At 53.2% G+C, this 12,613-nt stretch overlaps 1 protein-coding gene across 2 annotated transcripts; it reads right to left on the bottom strand.

Moving 5' to 3' along the window:
* Positions 1–1,418: 1,418 nt before the first annotated feature.
* smg6 (SMG6 nonsense mediated mRNA decay factor) lies at positions 1,419–11,477 on the bottom strand. 2 transcript variants are annotated; one of them, XM_061804423.1, is made up of 20 exons: positions 11,315–11,477; positions 11,077–11,209; positions 9,326–10,573; positions 8,331–8,928; positions 8,030–8,222; positions 7,847–7,957; positions 7,564–7,670; positions 7,026–7,104; positions 6,608–6,943; positions 6,166–6,227; positions 5,929–6,074; positions 5,728–5,853; positions 5,485–5,653; positions 5,194–5,413; positions 4,499–4,678; positions 4,155–4,316; positions 3,628–3,772; positions 3,262–3,503; positions 3,057–3,138; positions 1,419–2,211 (listed from the first exon to the last, which is right to left on the bottom strand). In XM_061804423.1, exons 2-20 carry the CDS (start codon positions 11,162–11,164, stop codon positions 2,081–2,083), a joined length of 4,425 nt encoding a protein of 1,474 aa, XP_061660407.1. In that variant the 5' UTR covers positions 11,165–11,209; positions 11,315–11,477; the 3' UTR covers positions 1,419–2,080. The 2 variants fall into 2 exon arrangements, with proteins under 2 accessions (XP_061660407.1, XP_061660406.1); XM_061804422.1 differs by having other exon boundaries at positions 5,728–5,859; positions 11,315–11,467.
* Positions 11,478–12,613: the final 1,136 nt, after the last annotated feature.

A 12,613-nucleotide genomic window follows, 5' to 3' on the forward strand; every position in this document is an offset into this window, starting at 1 on the left:
CCGCGTCGGCCCCTGTTGTCATGACGCTACTGGCAGGCGGCGGCTGCGGCTGCTGGTGCCGAGGCGGATCCGATCCAGTCCTCGTGCGGTTGGCATTTTTGTATTCGAGTCCCAACATGTCATATTCAAAAATGTATTTGATATTACAGACTTGTGGAATATGCACTGCTACTACTGTCATACCAGATGCAGAATATAATGTAGCAAAATGAAAACTGAACATCCCTTACATTCAAAAAAATTAATTAAATTCTATTTTCAATTGCATATATTTAAAAAAAATACAATTATGAAGTATGTGGGGTGATACATGTAATATGGCATAGAAAAGTAACATCTCTGCAGGGGTTGAAATGAGTGAAGACGATGAATGATGTAGAACTGCTTCAAAATTCAAAATTGCCATTTTTTTTCAAGTGTAGCATTTGTGTCACATTATTTTGGGGGTGATTAAATGAAATAAAAATAAAATGTCAGGAAAAGCCGACCAGAAAAGATGAACTTCATTCGGATCATTCTGAACACGGCCCAATGCCTGTTTGAAGAGGGTGAGCACAGTTATGGAATCGTTTGTTGATTTAGTTTTTCAGTTGAGTTGTCAAAGTCACAATTTTCACAATCTTGGTCTCATTTCCACCACACACACACAAAAATTGAATGGGGAGTGTGTACACTTTTGACATCATCTGCTGTATATCTATTTTCATGATTGTTTAGGAGTGGTGTGCGTACCGTAAATTCCGACCTATAAACTGCAACTTTTTTCACACGCTTATGCGGCTAATTTGTGCATTTTTTCTAACTGGCGCAAGGGGGCACTGGAGTGGAAAAAGTAAGAATGAAAGAATATATGTGCCAAGGAAGTGACTTTTACCGGTATGTTGTTTTTTTTTTTAAACCAGCCCCGTTAGCACCGCGCTAGCGTGTAGCTTCTGTGTTATTGCCGTATCTCAGTGATTTTTACCGGTATGTATTTTTTTTTACCGGCTTTGTTAGTGCCGAGCTAGTGTGAAGCTGCTGTGTTACTGCCATGTCTCAGTGATTTTTACCGGTATGTTTTTTTTTTTTTTTAAACCGGCCCCATTAGCGCCGCGCTAGCGTGTTGCTACTTTGTAGCTGCTGCGGATCTTTATTTTATTTTTTTTACTAGTCCTGTCCGTGCTATTGTGTTGTTGCTATGTTAAGATAAGCTAAGGTATTAAAACTTTGAAAAATCTTTCTGTGTACCGTCTTTCTTTGTAAATATCTCGTGTTTCAATGCGGAACCTTGTGGCTTTTACACGACTCCGGCTTAGGTATGTACCAAATGGTATTTCCTTTCCAAATGTACCGGGTGAGGCTTATAAGCAGGTGCGCTCTGTAGGCCGGAAATGACGGTAATTTGTCTGCGAATAAAGCTGATATACAATCACAACACCGCCGTCAAAAACACTTTAATGACAGATCAGGCAAAATGTTTCATCAGGCTGCTAAAACGCAAAACTGCTGCATTGGAACACCAGCGGGAAAGAAATTCTGGAGTCCAATAAATAAAAGACACAAACGAGCCGAAACACAAGATGAAGACGCAAATTCCAAAAGAGAAACGTACCCTTTGCACGCCAAAAGTTTTGCCATTAAAAAGTGGGACACACAAAACGTTGAAAATGCAAAGTGAAACTGAAGGAAAAAGAAATATCGCCAAAGGATGCGAGGACATTTGAAATGTTCACTTTGAAATTGTGATCAACGGAATGTAACTTCAATCCGAAAGAAGCGGCACGCAAAGCGCAACACTTGCCAAACTGCTGCCGATCGCGACAAACTTTTCTCTTTCAAACGCTCCAAAGTGAAGTGAGAACTTCCCCGCGCGCGCTAGCAGGCTAGCCCGGCGCAACAGAACAGAGCGCAGCGCCCGGAAGTTTCTCCGCCGTGGGCGCGGGGAGCGCGCCGTTGCGCGTCCAATGGCCGCACTTACCGCCTCGCACGCGTCATCCCGAGGAAGAGGAGGATGAGGAGGGGCGGAAGGGGGGTGTTTAATCCCGTGGTGGGCGGCCCCCCCCCTCCCGCAGCAGGAGGTGCCGCCGGTCCCGCAGAACCTTCAGCCCACTTTGGCCCAGCTGAGGAAAGCAGGAATGTCCCGGACGGGTACGTTGCGCGTCAACGCCTTGACGCGCAGGTTCCGGTCGTCAGTGAGGAGGACCACCTCGCGGTGAAGGCGCACCGTCCCGTCTGAAAAGGGGGCGGGGACAAAACAGTGGAGCATTTTTTTCAATTACATTGCATTTTCAAAACTAAGATAAAGTAAAACATTTTAAAAAACTGAGAAAATTGGAAGGAAATAAAAAAAAAAATCTTCAACTAAGGCGCATCCACCGTTGCTGGTCCTGCTTCAAATGTCCATTTTGAAGATTACAGCAGACCAAAAGACAAAATCCACCATCTCGAGAAAATTTGTCGAAATTAGCCAAGAATTTTCCCTCTGAAAATCGATCTAGTAAATGTATGAATCATGAAATACATTTTCGACCATATTTTCATTCATTGTGTTACACACGCACGAACAAATTTCTGGGGGAGGTTCCAGGCCTTGGTTTCTTCATTTTCAGTTTGAGCTAAGAATTTTCATTTTGTCGTATCCCAGCAAATTTAAAAATGAAATATGATAAAAAATGAATAAATACATTTATCTATTCAAATGCATCAAAACGCTTCCGCGTATTGTGCACATTTTTGCGCATGACCGTTAGCCGGGTAGGGATGCACCCCTAACGTGCAAAACACGCCAAACCACTAATTACACGGGTGTCATATTTTCTTAAAGGGCCTAAATATGAAGCTCCTTATGAAATAATAATTGTTGAAATTGAAATTGTATGTTGTAGTCCGGCCAAATGACGCCGAGTTCACATCGGGCCAAAATAGCGATGGTTTATGAAATAAAGACCAAAACGAGAGATTTCTGCATTAATATTGCATCCTCTGAATTTGTGACTTTTTTTTTCCCCCCAGTTTCATTTTTGTGACTTTGGCCCTTTTCGCTAGCCGTAAGGCAAACAGGCGGGCGGCTTCCGTACTTCTCTGATGGGGCATGAAGTCCTTGGCCTTGTCCTGGCAGTAGTGCAGGCAGCAGGACAGGATGACGTCATCGTTGTTGCCCTGACGACAGAAAACACTTGCGATTGGTCAGTTCAGGAAGCCCGCCGGCGCGCTCGCTCGTCTATCGGAGCCGACGCATCATCCCGGGATGACATTCGGACGCCGCCGCCGGGAAGTTCTGACCTGCTGTCCCGAGGTGTCCTCGCTGCGGAAGGCGATGGACTCCAGCTGGCTCCCCCTGCTGGTGAGCGCCCGGAGTCGCGGCTCCCTCACCTCGAAGGCCTCCTCCAGGAACTGCACGGCGCGGCGGGCTTTCTCCTGCACGTTGCGCACGTGTGCCGCCGCCGGGACGTGTCCTCCTCCTCTTCCTCCTCCTAACCCAGAAGCGTCCTGGCCCTTCGCCAGGCCGTCCAGCTCCGTAATCACTGCCGCGGCAAAACCAAAAACAGAAACTGAGGAAACCAGGACTCGACTCCAAGGCGCAGGACGGATGGTTTGCGACAACAGTTCCAATTTCTTGCGACTGTAAGAATCAGTTTTCCATCTTACCGATGAGGGGCACCACCACGATGTAGCTTCCGCAGTGGAGGAGCTTCTTGAGCGCCACCAGGTGGTCGATGAAGCCGTTGGTGTCGGGAACCAGGAAGAGAGGCTGGACCACCAGCTGCAGCCGCCCGGTCGTCTCCAGCACCGCCTGGCGCGCGGGGAAAAAAACGTACCGGTATGTCTTCTTTTTTTTTTCTTCTTCTTTTTTTAACCGGCCCTGTTAGCGCCTCAACAAAAAAAAAAAGTTGTTCTTTTCCAAAGTGCGTTAGCTTGTGATAGGTCTAGCGTGTGATTCGGTGACAACGAAGAGCATCATTGGTAAAGATTGACATCCCTCCTAGCCAATGGGACGCCAGGAACGGTGATAGCCAATGAGAGAGCGGCTCTATTGTGGCACACCAACCAAGATGCAGCATATTTACGTTGGGTGGAATTTGGAGGCTGCGGATCCAAGCGCCTATTTTAGCCTTTCATATCTTGAATTTTTCGTTACCAGAGACGTTCGTAAGTAGGGGCACCGCTGCGTTTACTTCGATTTTGTCGCGGCGTCTCTGTTGCTGCGCCAGCTTGTTGGCGAGGGCGTGTCGCCGCGCCTTCAGCTGTCGGATGTCGCTCTCGCCGTCGCCCTCCGCGTCCTCGTCCTCCTCGCCTTCCGACGCGGACATCGAGGACTCCACGATGACATCGTCGGCCTGCGAACACAAAAAACACGTTTACGAGCTGAATACGTGTCACATGACCCCACGCCACATATGTAACGCATAGTTAGTAACTCAAAAATACGACGTCAAGAGAAACGCCCGTCTTTGAGGTGTCAATTTGACACATCTTGCTTTTTCTTTAGGAGCAAGCGCTCAAAATTTGGACTTGTCACCTCCTTGTCAGACAGCGAGTCCTGCCCGGTCCCGACGTCCGGCGAGGCGGCGGAGGGAGGGGGCGGGGCCACAGAGACGTATTTGCCGCCCTTGAAGGCCAGCAGAGGTTCTTCCTGTCCGCACAGCGCCTCCAGGAAGTACTTGAGCACCGTCACCCGTTTGCAGTCGGCGGCGATGGCCTGGAGAGAAATTGAAATTTTTAATTTTAAGAGTACCAATACAAATAGATATTGAAAGACGTCGCTTATTTTGTGCAGTCTTGACCAATGCGCCCTCTAAGCTGCGGCACTGCGCAATTGCGTATTTGTCGCACACCCTCACCGCACATGAAAACCGATCCAGCGCACTGAACCACAGCCTGACGTTTTTTTTTAACACGGAAGCACACAGTCTCTAACAACAGCGCAGCTTACTTCTACTTCCTAGTTTACCTGACACCGCCCCCCTCTGCTCTTAAAGGGGTACACTCATAATTCCAAACAGAACACACGCGCTCACCTTTATATCTGCGGGCATGACCGGTGGACCACACCCGTAACTTTATATCTGGGGGCATGACTGACAACACCTGCACATTTCTCAAACGTGAGTCACTGCCGTTACAAAGGGAGTTGTGTGTCTTCCACGTGCCCTGTCGCCAATCTTTAGGCGCAAGTGTCTCTTTGGTAGCTAGTACGCGACGCGTGCGCGATACCGTGTCGGTGTGCCGGTCGACATAGCAGGGCTCCTGCGGCGCGGCCAGCAGAGGGACGAAGCCGGCGAGGAGCCTGTCCTCGTCCAGCTGCAGCACGGTCAGCTCCTCGTCCCCCTCCGCCTCGTCCGTGTCCATCTTGTAGAGCGGCACCTCGCCGTGGTCCACGCGCGCCAGCACGTTGCAGAGAAGGGCCAGGCAGCGCCACACGTCTGGGCCGACGCTGCGAGATGGAGGAGGAGGAAGTGAGGGAACGCGGAGGGCGAGGACCGTAAAGCGAGAAGGGAAGCTCACTCGATGAGTCTGGGCGGCGGGTTCCACCGGTCCGGGTGGCCCAGCATCCAGTCGGACCAGACCTTGACGGCGGGCAAGAGTTCGCGCAGGTCCGCCGGGAAATCGGAGACCCTCAGCAGAGCCTCCAGCTCGCCGTCTTTGTCCTCTTGCTCTGCCGCCGACGCAGGGGCTGGGATGGACCAAGAGCCAGAACGTCACAAAAAGCGTCATGCAGAGAATACAGGTGTAATAGCAGCGATGTACCTGCGGGGGTGTCGGTGAGGATCTGCGTGCAGCGTTGCACCATCAGCGCAAACATGCCGAGGCCCAGCGCCGTGCTCTGCTCCTGCAGCATCGAGCGAGACTCCCCACCGCCTCCTCCTCCTTCATCTGCGCCTGCACCACGGACAGACGCACCCGCGTTTTATCCTTGAGTTGTCACGGGCGTACGGGCGAGGGCGTCACCTCGACTGAGGGCGTTGTGCACGGCGAACATGTTGACGGTGACGATCTGCAACAGTTGCGTGGCGCCCAGGAGGGACGGGCCGTGCTGGAGCAGCGCGGCGAACTGCTGCAGGACCCGCTGGGCCAGCCTGGGGAACGACTCCATCCTGCCAGCCCGCGTGGAAGGGGGACGGTCGCGTTTTAGGACCGGGTGTGAGGGAAACCGGAGTCACGTGACCTGAGTGGAGTCGGACTCACCCCACTTTGGTGAAGAGCTTCCCGTGTGCGTGCAGAAAACTCAGGCTGAATCTCTTGCTGATCTGAAGAGGAATAAATAATAAACAAGTCTTTCATCTAAATGCTCCCGTCTTGGATTTTGTTGTCTCTCTGATCTTTAAGAACTTGTAATACAAGGGAGACGCATTTCAGCACTATTTATGAAATGATTAAGAGCTTTCCTCATTGTGGAACTCACCGTAACGTCACATATTTGATCCACTGTTCTTTCCCCCCAAAATCCTGAACTAAAGGCGACTTGCCACCAGCACGTCATCATACGGATGTAATGAAATTTTGGCTGCGTGTTATACACGGGTAGAAGACATCGATTGCTGCCGTGCATGTCATACATTGGAAACGACAGCAACAAAGTTCATCTTGTAATCGTTATGCCGGCGGGCAAGCGAGGGGCAGCGCTTACGTCGCTAGCGCTGAGGTCGTCGAGCTCCGCGTCGAGTTCGCAGTCCCCGGCAGACTCGCCAGCGGTTCCTCGGGCGGACGCGGCCTCGGCGCCCGAGCGCCCGCCGGGGCGCACCCAGACCTCGGAGCGCGCCCCGTCCTCGGGGCCGGCGCGCCCCCTGACGGCGGGCCCCCCGGAGCCACCGTGCCGCTCGTCCTGCCTCCGGCGTCGCTCCAACTGCTCCGTCTTGCGCTTGGCCTCCTCGAACAGGCTGGTGAGGCTCTCCTTGGCGGTCAGGATGGGGTTGGACGCCGCCAGGCTGCGCATGTAGTAATACACGGCGTCCAGCTTGCGTTTCTGCCAGAGGGGACAGACGCCCGGGGATCGACGTGCTATGAGCTAACGAGCCGCCACTGAAGCTCCGCGTTTTGTCACTCACCGTGTAGACTGCCAGCAGGGCCAGCTGGTTGTACGGACGCCCATTTTTGGGGGCGATCTGCTGGGCTTTCAGGTACCAGCTGAGAAAATGAATTAAGAACACAAACGCCTTCAATATACAGTGCAAACGCAGAGCTCAACTTCATTTATGAGTCTGTTCAGAAACGGAAACAACTTGCCCCATTGAAATGAATGGGAATGAAAATAATCCGTTTCAGCCGCCAGAACGAAATAACGCTTGCTTAACTTGTTTTGATCGAACAGCACAGGATGGGAAGAAGTGAAAAGATACATTGAGGAAATAATTGTTTCTCGTCATGCCAACGCTCTCGAAAGTGAGATCTTTTTTTTTTGTTGTTAATTTATCCAAACAAATCAACAATCATTTTCCTAGCTTGACATCATAGGCAATTCTTTGTGTGTGTGTTTTTATTTTTAAATGCTATTTGCAGCAGAGTTTGGCAGGGGACTTCCATACAAGGAACAAAGTCTAACTCGATCATAATCATCATCATCATCTTCCACAAATATGTTGATACCTGCGGGCTTTCCCATAGTTGGCCGAGTCACTAGCTTGTTGGCGGTAGCGAGCGATGTCCCCTTGACAGATCATACACCGCTGGGCGCTGATCAGCGCGTACTTCACCTGAGAACAGCATGAACTCTTACTACGGTTTTTGGAATAGTACTGGCTGCTCCCCAAAAATCTGGCGGCATGTCCAAATAATCTCAGATTTAATGATGGACCAAATTACAGGTTTAGACACTTTTTCCCGTAGCACTCGGGCCATTTTTAAGGCACGTCGGCAGACGCTCGCATACCGTTTTGCCCAGCGGCCGCGCCCTGATGGCCATGCCGTCCATGTAGTCGTCCAGTTTGAACTGGTAGACCCTCTGCAACTTGTGGAGCAGAGCGTCAAAGAACTGCGCCCCCTGGAAACGAGCCAGAAATGCGTCTCAAGTGGAACTGGTCGATGTTGAAGTCAGGTTTTTATCGGCGTCTACCTCGTCAAGCAGCGTGAGCAGCATGTTGCGGATGTGCGGCGTGTCGGGGGCGGCGGGGTCCTTGAGCAGCTGGCGGAAGCGCTCGATGACCTGGTAGAAGACGTTCTTCCACAGCGCCTGGTCCACGCCGTGGGAGTCGGCCAGCTCGATGTCGCTGAGGACCACGCGCTCGTACACGGCCAGCAGCTCCGCCCTGGCGGTCGGGAACACGCGACGCGCGCCAGTCACAATCGACGCCTTTCGAACGCAAATCAACGGGCAAGGAAATCTCTCGAAATATCACACGTATGAACCACTCGACCTGAGCTGGGTCATGCGCTCCAGCCCTTCGGCGCTGAGTCTGTCTCGGGACAGCAGGTTGCTGAGCTGGACTTCCTGCGAGTCCGCCGCCCTGAGCACACGGCCCAGCTCGCCCCTGGCCTGCTGCGCCGCCTCCTCCACCGTCAGCGGCCCCCCCGGCCTGGGATAGCCTCGATGCAGCTGAGCCGTCAGGTACGCTCCGTTGGCCGTCTGGTAAGGCGACGCGAAGGGGTGGCGCTGGCCCGAGGGGGCGGGGCAGCAGTAGGGGTTGTCCGAATTCTGGAACTTGTAGCGGGCCGAGGCAGTCGTCCGGCGCTGCGACGATGGGGGACTCCCCGCTGCTTCGTCGTCCGTGTCCAAGAAGTGCAGCTGTCCGTAACCCATCTGCGGGTAGTCGGCCTGCGGGAGGGAGCGCCGGCCGCCGGGGGCCGGCGCTGGTTTCTGCTCGGGATTGTTGGGGTCCCACAGGCGCCTCGCGCCTCCGCTGCGGCCTCCTCGGACCCGCGAGGCAGCTCCTCCGCGTAGCCCGGCGAAGAGCATCCGCTGGCTCGCTTCGGACGGGTTGGAGATGTCACTGTGGGCCGGCAGCACCAAGATACCTGGCGGACATGCCAGTCTTTGTGTTACTACACCCCTCAATTTGGACTCGTTGTTCAATAATGAATTCAAAGTTGCGCATGTACATTGTACGCTCTTTAGGGCTGCCGTTAAACGTGCGTTAAATGTGAACTGATGGCAAACTTTGGACATTTTCAATCTTTGACGCGTCTTAGCTCGCCTCCATCGTGCTGGGGGGTAACATTCGTCCGTGTGTCGCTACGAGGAACAGATTTTGGAACGCTTCTACTCAAATGACGGTTCCAGCCCAAAATAGATTAGATTAAAAATTGTTATAATCGCGCCGGAAAGCTGCTCTCGTTTTTTGTCTTGACATTGCCGTTTGATTCTAGGCTATCAACGTGAAGGTTTCCGTGCGCTCGAGCCCCGCATTCGTACCTCCGCCGCGGCCTCGAGGAGCCGGCCCGTGTTTGTGGCGATCCCCGGAGGCGCCCCGTTTCTTCTGCGCGGAGACCCCTCGGCCTTTCCTCCGCCGGGAGGCGTCGCGTCCCTCGCACGCGCCGTCCGTCCTCCTGCTGTCTGCCGCGTCGCTTACTTCGGCGGAGTCGGCCGAGGACTCCCCGTTGGGGTTGCGGTCGCGGAGGCGTGATCCGCACGTCCCACTCTGCGGGCGGCCGTGGCCGTTGGCGGCGGCGACGCTGCCGGCCGAGCTGCTGCTGTACGTGCGACGGCGTCGGATGTCCGACTTAGAATAGCGCTTGGAGGCGGGGGCGGCGCCGTCCGATTTGCGGCGCTCGCTCTGCTGGCCCGCGGCCTGCGAGCTTCTCCGCGTGGGGGCGCCTTCGTCGGCTTTCCCGCTGTTCTTTTTGCAGTCGTCGTCGGCGCTTCTTCTTCGGCTCGCTCTCAGCTCGTTTGGGCGAGTCTCTCCCGGTTTGTTGACCGCATCCACGTCCCTTCCCTCCTTTTCCCGCTGGCTCGGCCCCGCGACGACATGGTGGCTCTTCTCCTTCTCGCCGCCTCTTCTTCGGCAGTTTCCCGTCTTTTCTTCCCGTCTTTCCTGATGCGTCCGTTTCCCTCTGCGGCCGGCTGCGTCCTCGCCACCTCCGCGAGACGCTTCTTCCTTGACGTTGAGTTTTTCCACTCTGCTCGCAAGTTTCTCCACCGCGACTTTCACCTGAGCCTGCCGTCCTTCGTTCCCGTTTCCCTCGTCGGATTTCGTGTTTTCCCGAGTGCATTTTCCGTCATCCGCGTTCTCCTTCATCGCTCTTTCGTCGCCGCGCCGGTCCCGGTCGGCTGTACGCTCACAACTCCCCGAGAGAGGCTTATCCTGCTCTCGCGGCCCGCTGCAGTCTTTCCCCTGCGCGTTCCGGCGGATTCCGGGCTGGTAAAATTCTCGGGTGGGTTTGCGAGCTTTCTTTGGCTTGACGGCTCCGGCGGGATCCTGACTTTCTTGGTGGTTTTTCGGCGGGTCTTTTTCCCGAGCGGCCTCGATGTCGACAGCGGGAACGTTGCTGTCGTCGCCTCCCATCTCTTTGTCAGTGCACACAAGGTTTTTTGGGGCGTTTTTGGGCGTGGGACCGCTTTCGGCTTCCTCGCTGTCGCTGCGCTGGCGTCCCTGTCCGGCCCCTCGCCGGTACCGCTCCAGGTCGGGATGGCGACCGTGTTTCTTGGGCACGTGACCGTTCTCTGCGTTCAAAGAGAGCGCGAACACACACACACACACACACACACACACACACACACAAGTTGGATTTAAGGAAAACCTTAACAACAACGTGGCCGGCGACAAAACTGTCTGACAAGTTTCCCCATGTACAAAACAACAAAATGACACGATCTAGTAGTGCTTCGCTGTTTTCCTTTTCCAAACGCTCCCTTCGGTTGTCCTCGTGACGTCGACAGCAACATTACTTTGGAGTGGTTTAAAGTCCACTTTGAAACGATAAAATCGCGCAAACCGGTGCGTCGTTCTCGTGTGTGTAAGGCAAACTGTTGCTGGTGGCAAAATGTCACAGCAACGTTGAAAAGCAACGCGCGCCGATCGCACAAACAGCGTTAGCACGATTAGCATTAGCAACATTAGCCGAGCACGCGCACGTTTGCCAACTACAAGACTTGAACCGTGGGCCAGTTTGGGAGTTTTGAGGTCCCCTCCTGCTGTCGTTGATGTGTTTTTGTCCCCTTTTCACCTTTGTCAAGTGTCGAAGTGGACGCCGCGACGCTTTGGACTCGAAGTTCGGCGGCGGATATTCTCACTCGGTCCAGTTGTTCCGCCATCTTGGCTGGCCCCAACGCACAACAACACGAAAACGCGAAACACACCTACGGAGGTCGCAGCAGGACAAACTTCAACGGAAAATTGAAAAACTTCGCGAAATGGGTAATGAAGCACATACGTATGGAAATATTAGCATTGGGATTTCATACTTATCGTGATTTTCCGACAGTTTAAACCCGCCGAGTCAAGATATTTTGACGTGTCCACTTCAAATCAGTGTGCCTTCAGTTCCGTGTAATGTCCACTAGATGGAACAATTGAGGAAGGATTTCGATCGGCCGGATGTAAAATGCATTCGCTTGCCCATTTGGTTTTATTTGTTCTCGATTATCATTATTATTCATATCGATGCGTATTCCCGCGCAATTGCACTCGCTATCAACTTGGGTAAACGCTTAGAATTTGCAACCGGTTCTGCAGCTCTTGAAAAGGCGCAGGTGGGTACGTCGCCACGGGTGAGGTGCAGGTTGCGCCTCCGTTTGCGGCTCGTGCGCAGAAGATGCGCGAGGCCGCCGCCGTTCGAGTCCGCGCGCGCTCTTGCCCAGCAACAGCTAAAAAAAAAAAAAAAAAAATTTGCGAGCGCTTCTTCTTTCTTTGTGGTGCTGCTGAATTATTCAGCTTGCAATATTTACATTCCTTCGTTGGTCTCGTGATCAGAAATTTCCGCACAAACCTCCTTAGGAAGTTTCTTTGACTCTGTGGTGGGAAAGCGCTCGAACAGCGCATAAAGATGGAAATAGTAGAGGAAGTGTCGCGACTGACACCAAAATGAAATGAATAAACGCTAATAAATATGATTGTGCGGTGGTACGTGAGGATATTCATGAGTTGACAATTCAGCTCATACAATCTGGGATTTTCTTAAAGAAATAAAGAAATGTTTTGATATGATTTGGTGATTATCCGCACTTGGTATGCATCACTGGGTCCCTTGGAACGGTGAGGGGGGGGGGCATATGAAGCAGTTCATAACTGCATACAAATCCGCGAGGATACATTTAATATTCATATGAGGAGACATTTTCTGGCCGGGCGCGGAAGCTCGAGAAGCCCGCCGACGACGCCCGTCGTTTGGTTTCAGCTCATGAAATCGTCCCGCTGTCGTGTTTGCAGCCTGCGCCACTTTTAGGGTGTTGTGTGTGTGCGCGCGCGCCAAAGGGGGTTTGTGGGGGAGGGGGGTACACGCCGGAAGTGCTGTGCGTGTGCGCTGCAGCAAACCGCAGGTGAAGCGATGCAGGATGACGACACGCGCTCAGGCGCTCACCGCGCGCACGCAGAAGGCGGAGGAAGATGAAACCTTGCGCGAATACAAATGAGAGAGAAACGCGGGGGCGTTTTGTGCAGGTGAATCTCATCCAGCCCGCCAAAGGGGGTTTCACCGCGCAGCCTGATCACGCCCCCCCCCACCCCCGACTCCCCCGCACGGGATGACGCAGGCAAGAGCGAGG

This window comes from Syngnathoides biaculeatus, chromosome 18 (assembly GCF_019802595.1).
Source record: "Syngnathoides biaculeatus isolate LvHL_M chromosome 18, ASM1980259v1, whole genome shotgun sequence".
NCBI classification, from domain to species: Eukaryota; Metazoa; Chordata; class Actinopteri; order Syngnathiformes; family Syngnathidae; genus Syngnathoides; species Syngnathoides biaculeatus.

Coding starts and splice junctions, on each gene's coding strand:
- smg6 (XM_061804422.1), bottom strand. CDS start 11,164: ATGGCGGAACAACTGGACCGAGTGAGAATATCCGCCGCCGAACTTCGA. Junction 7,671..7,846: donor CGCGGCCGCTGGGCAAAACG/GTATGCGAGCGT, acceptor TGCTGTTCTCAG/GTGAAGTACGCGCTGATCAG. Junction 6,075..6,165: donor AAGCTCTTCACCAAAGTGGG/GTGAGTCCGACT, acceptor GCGGGCTGGCAG/GATGGAGTCGTTCCCCAGGC.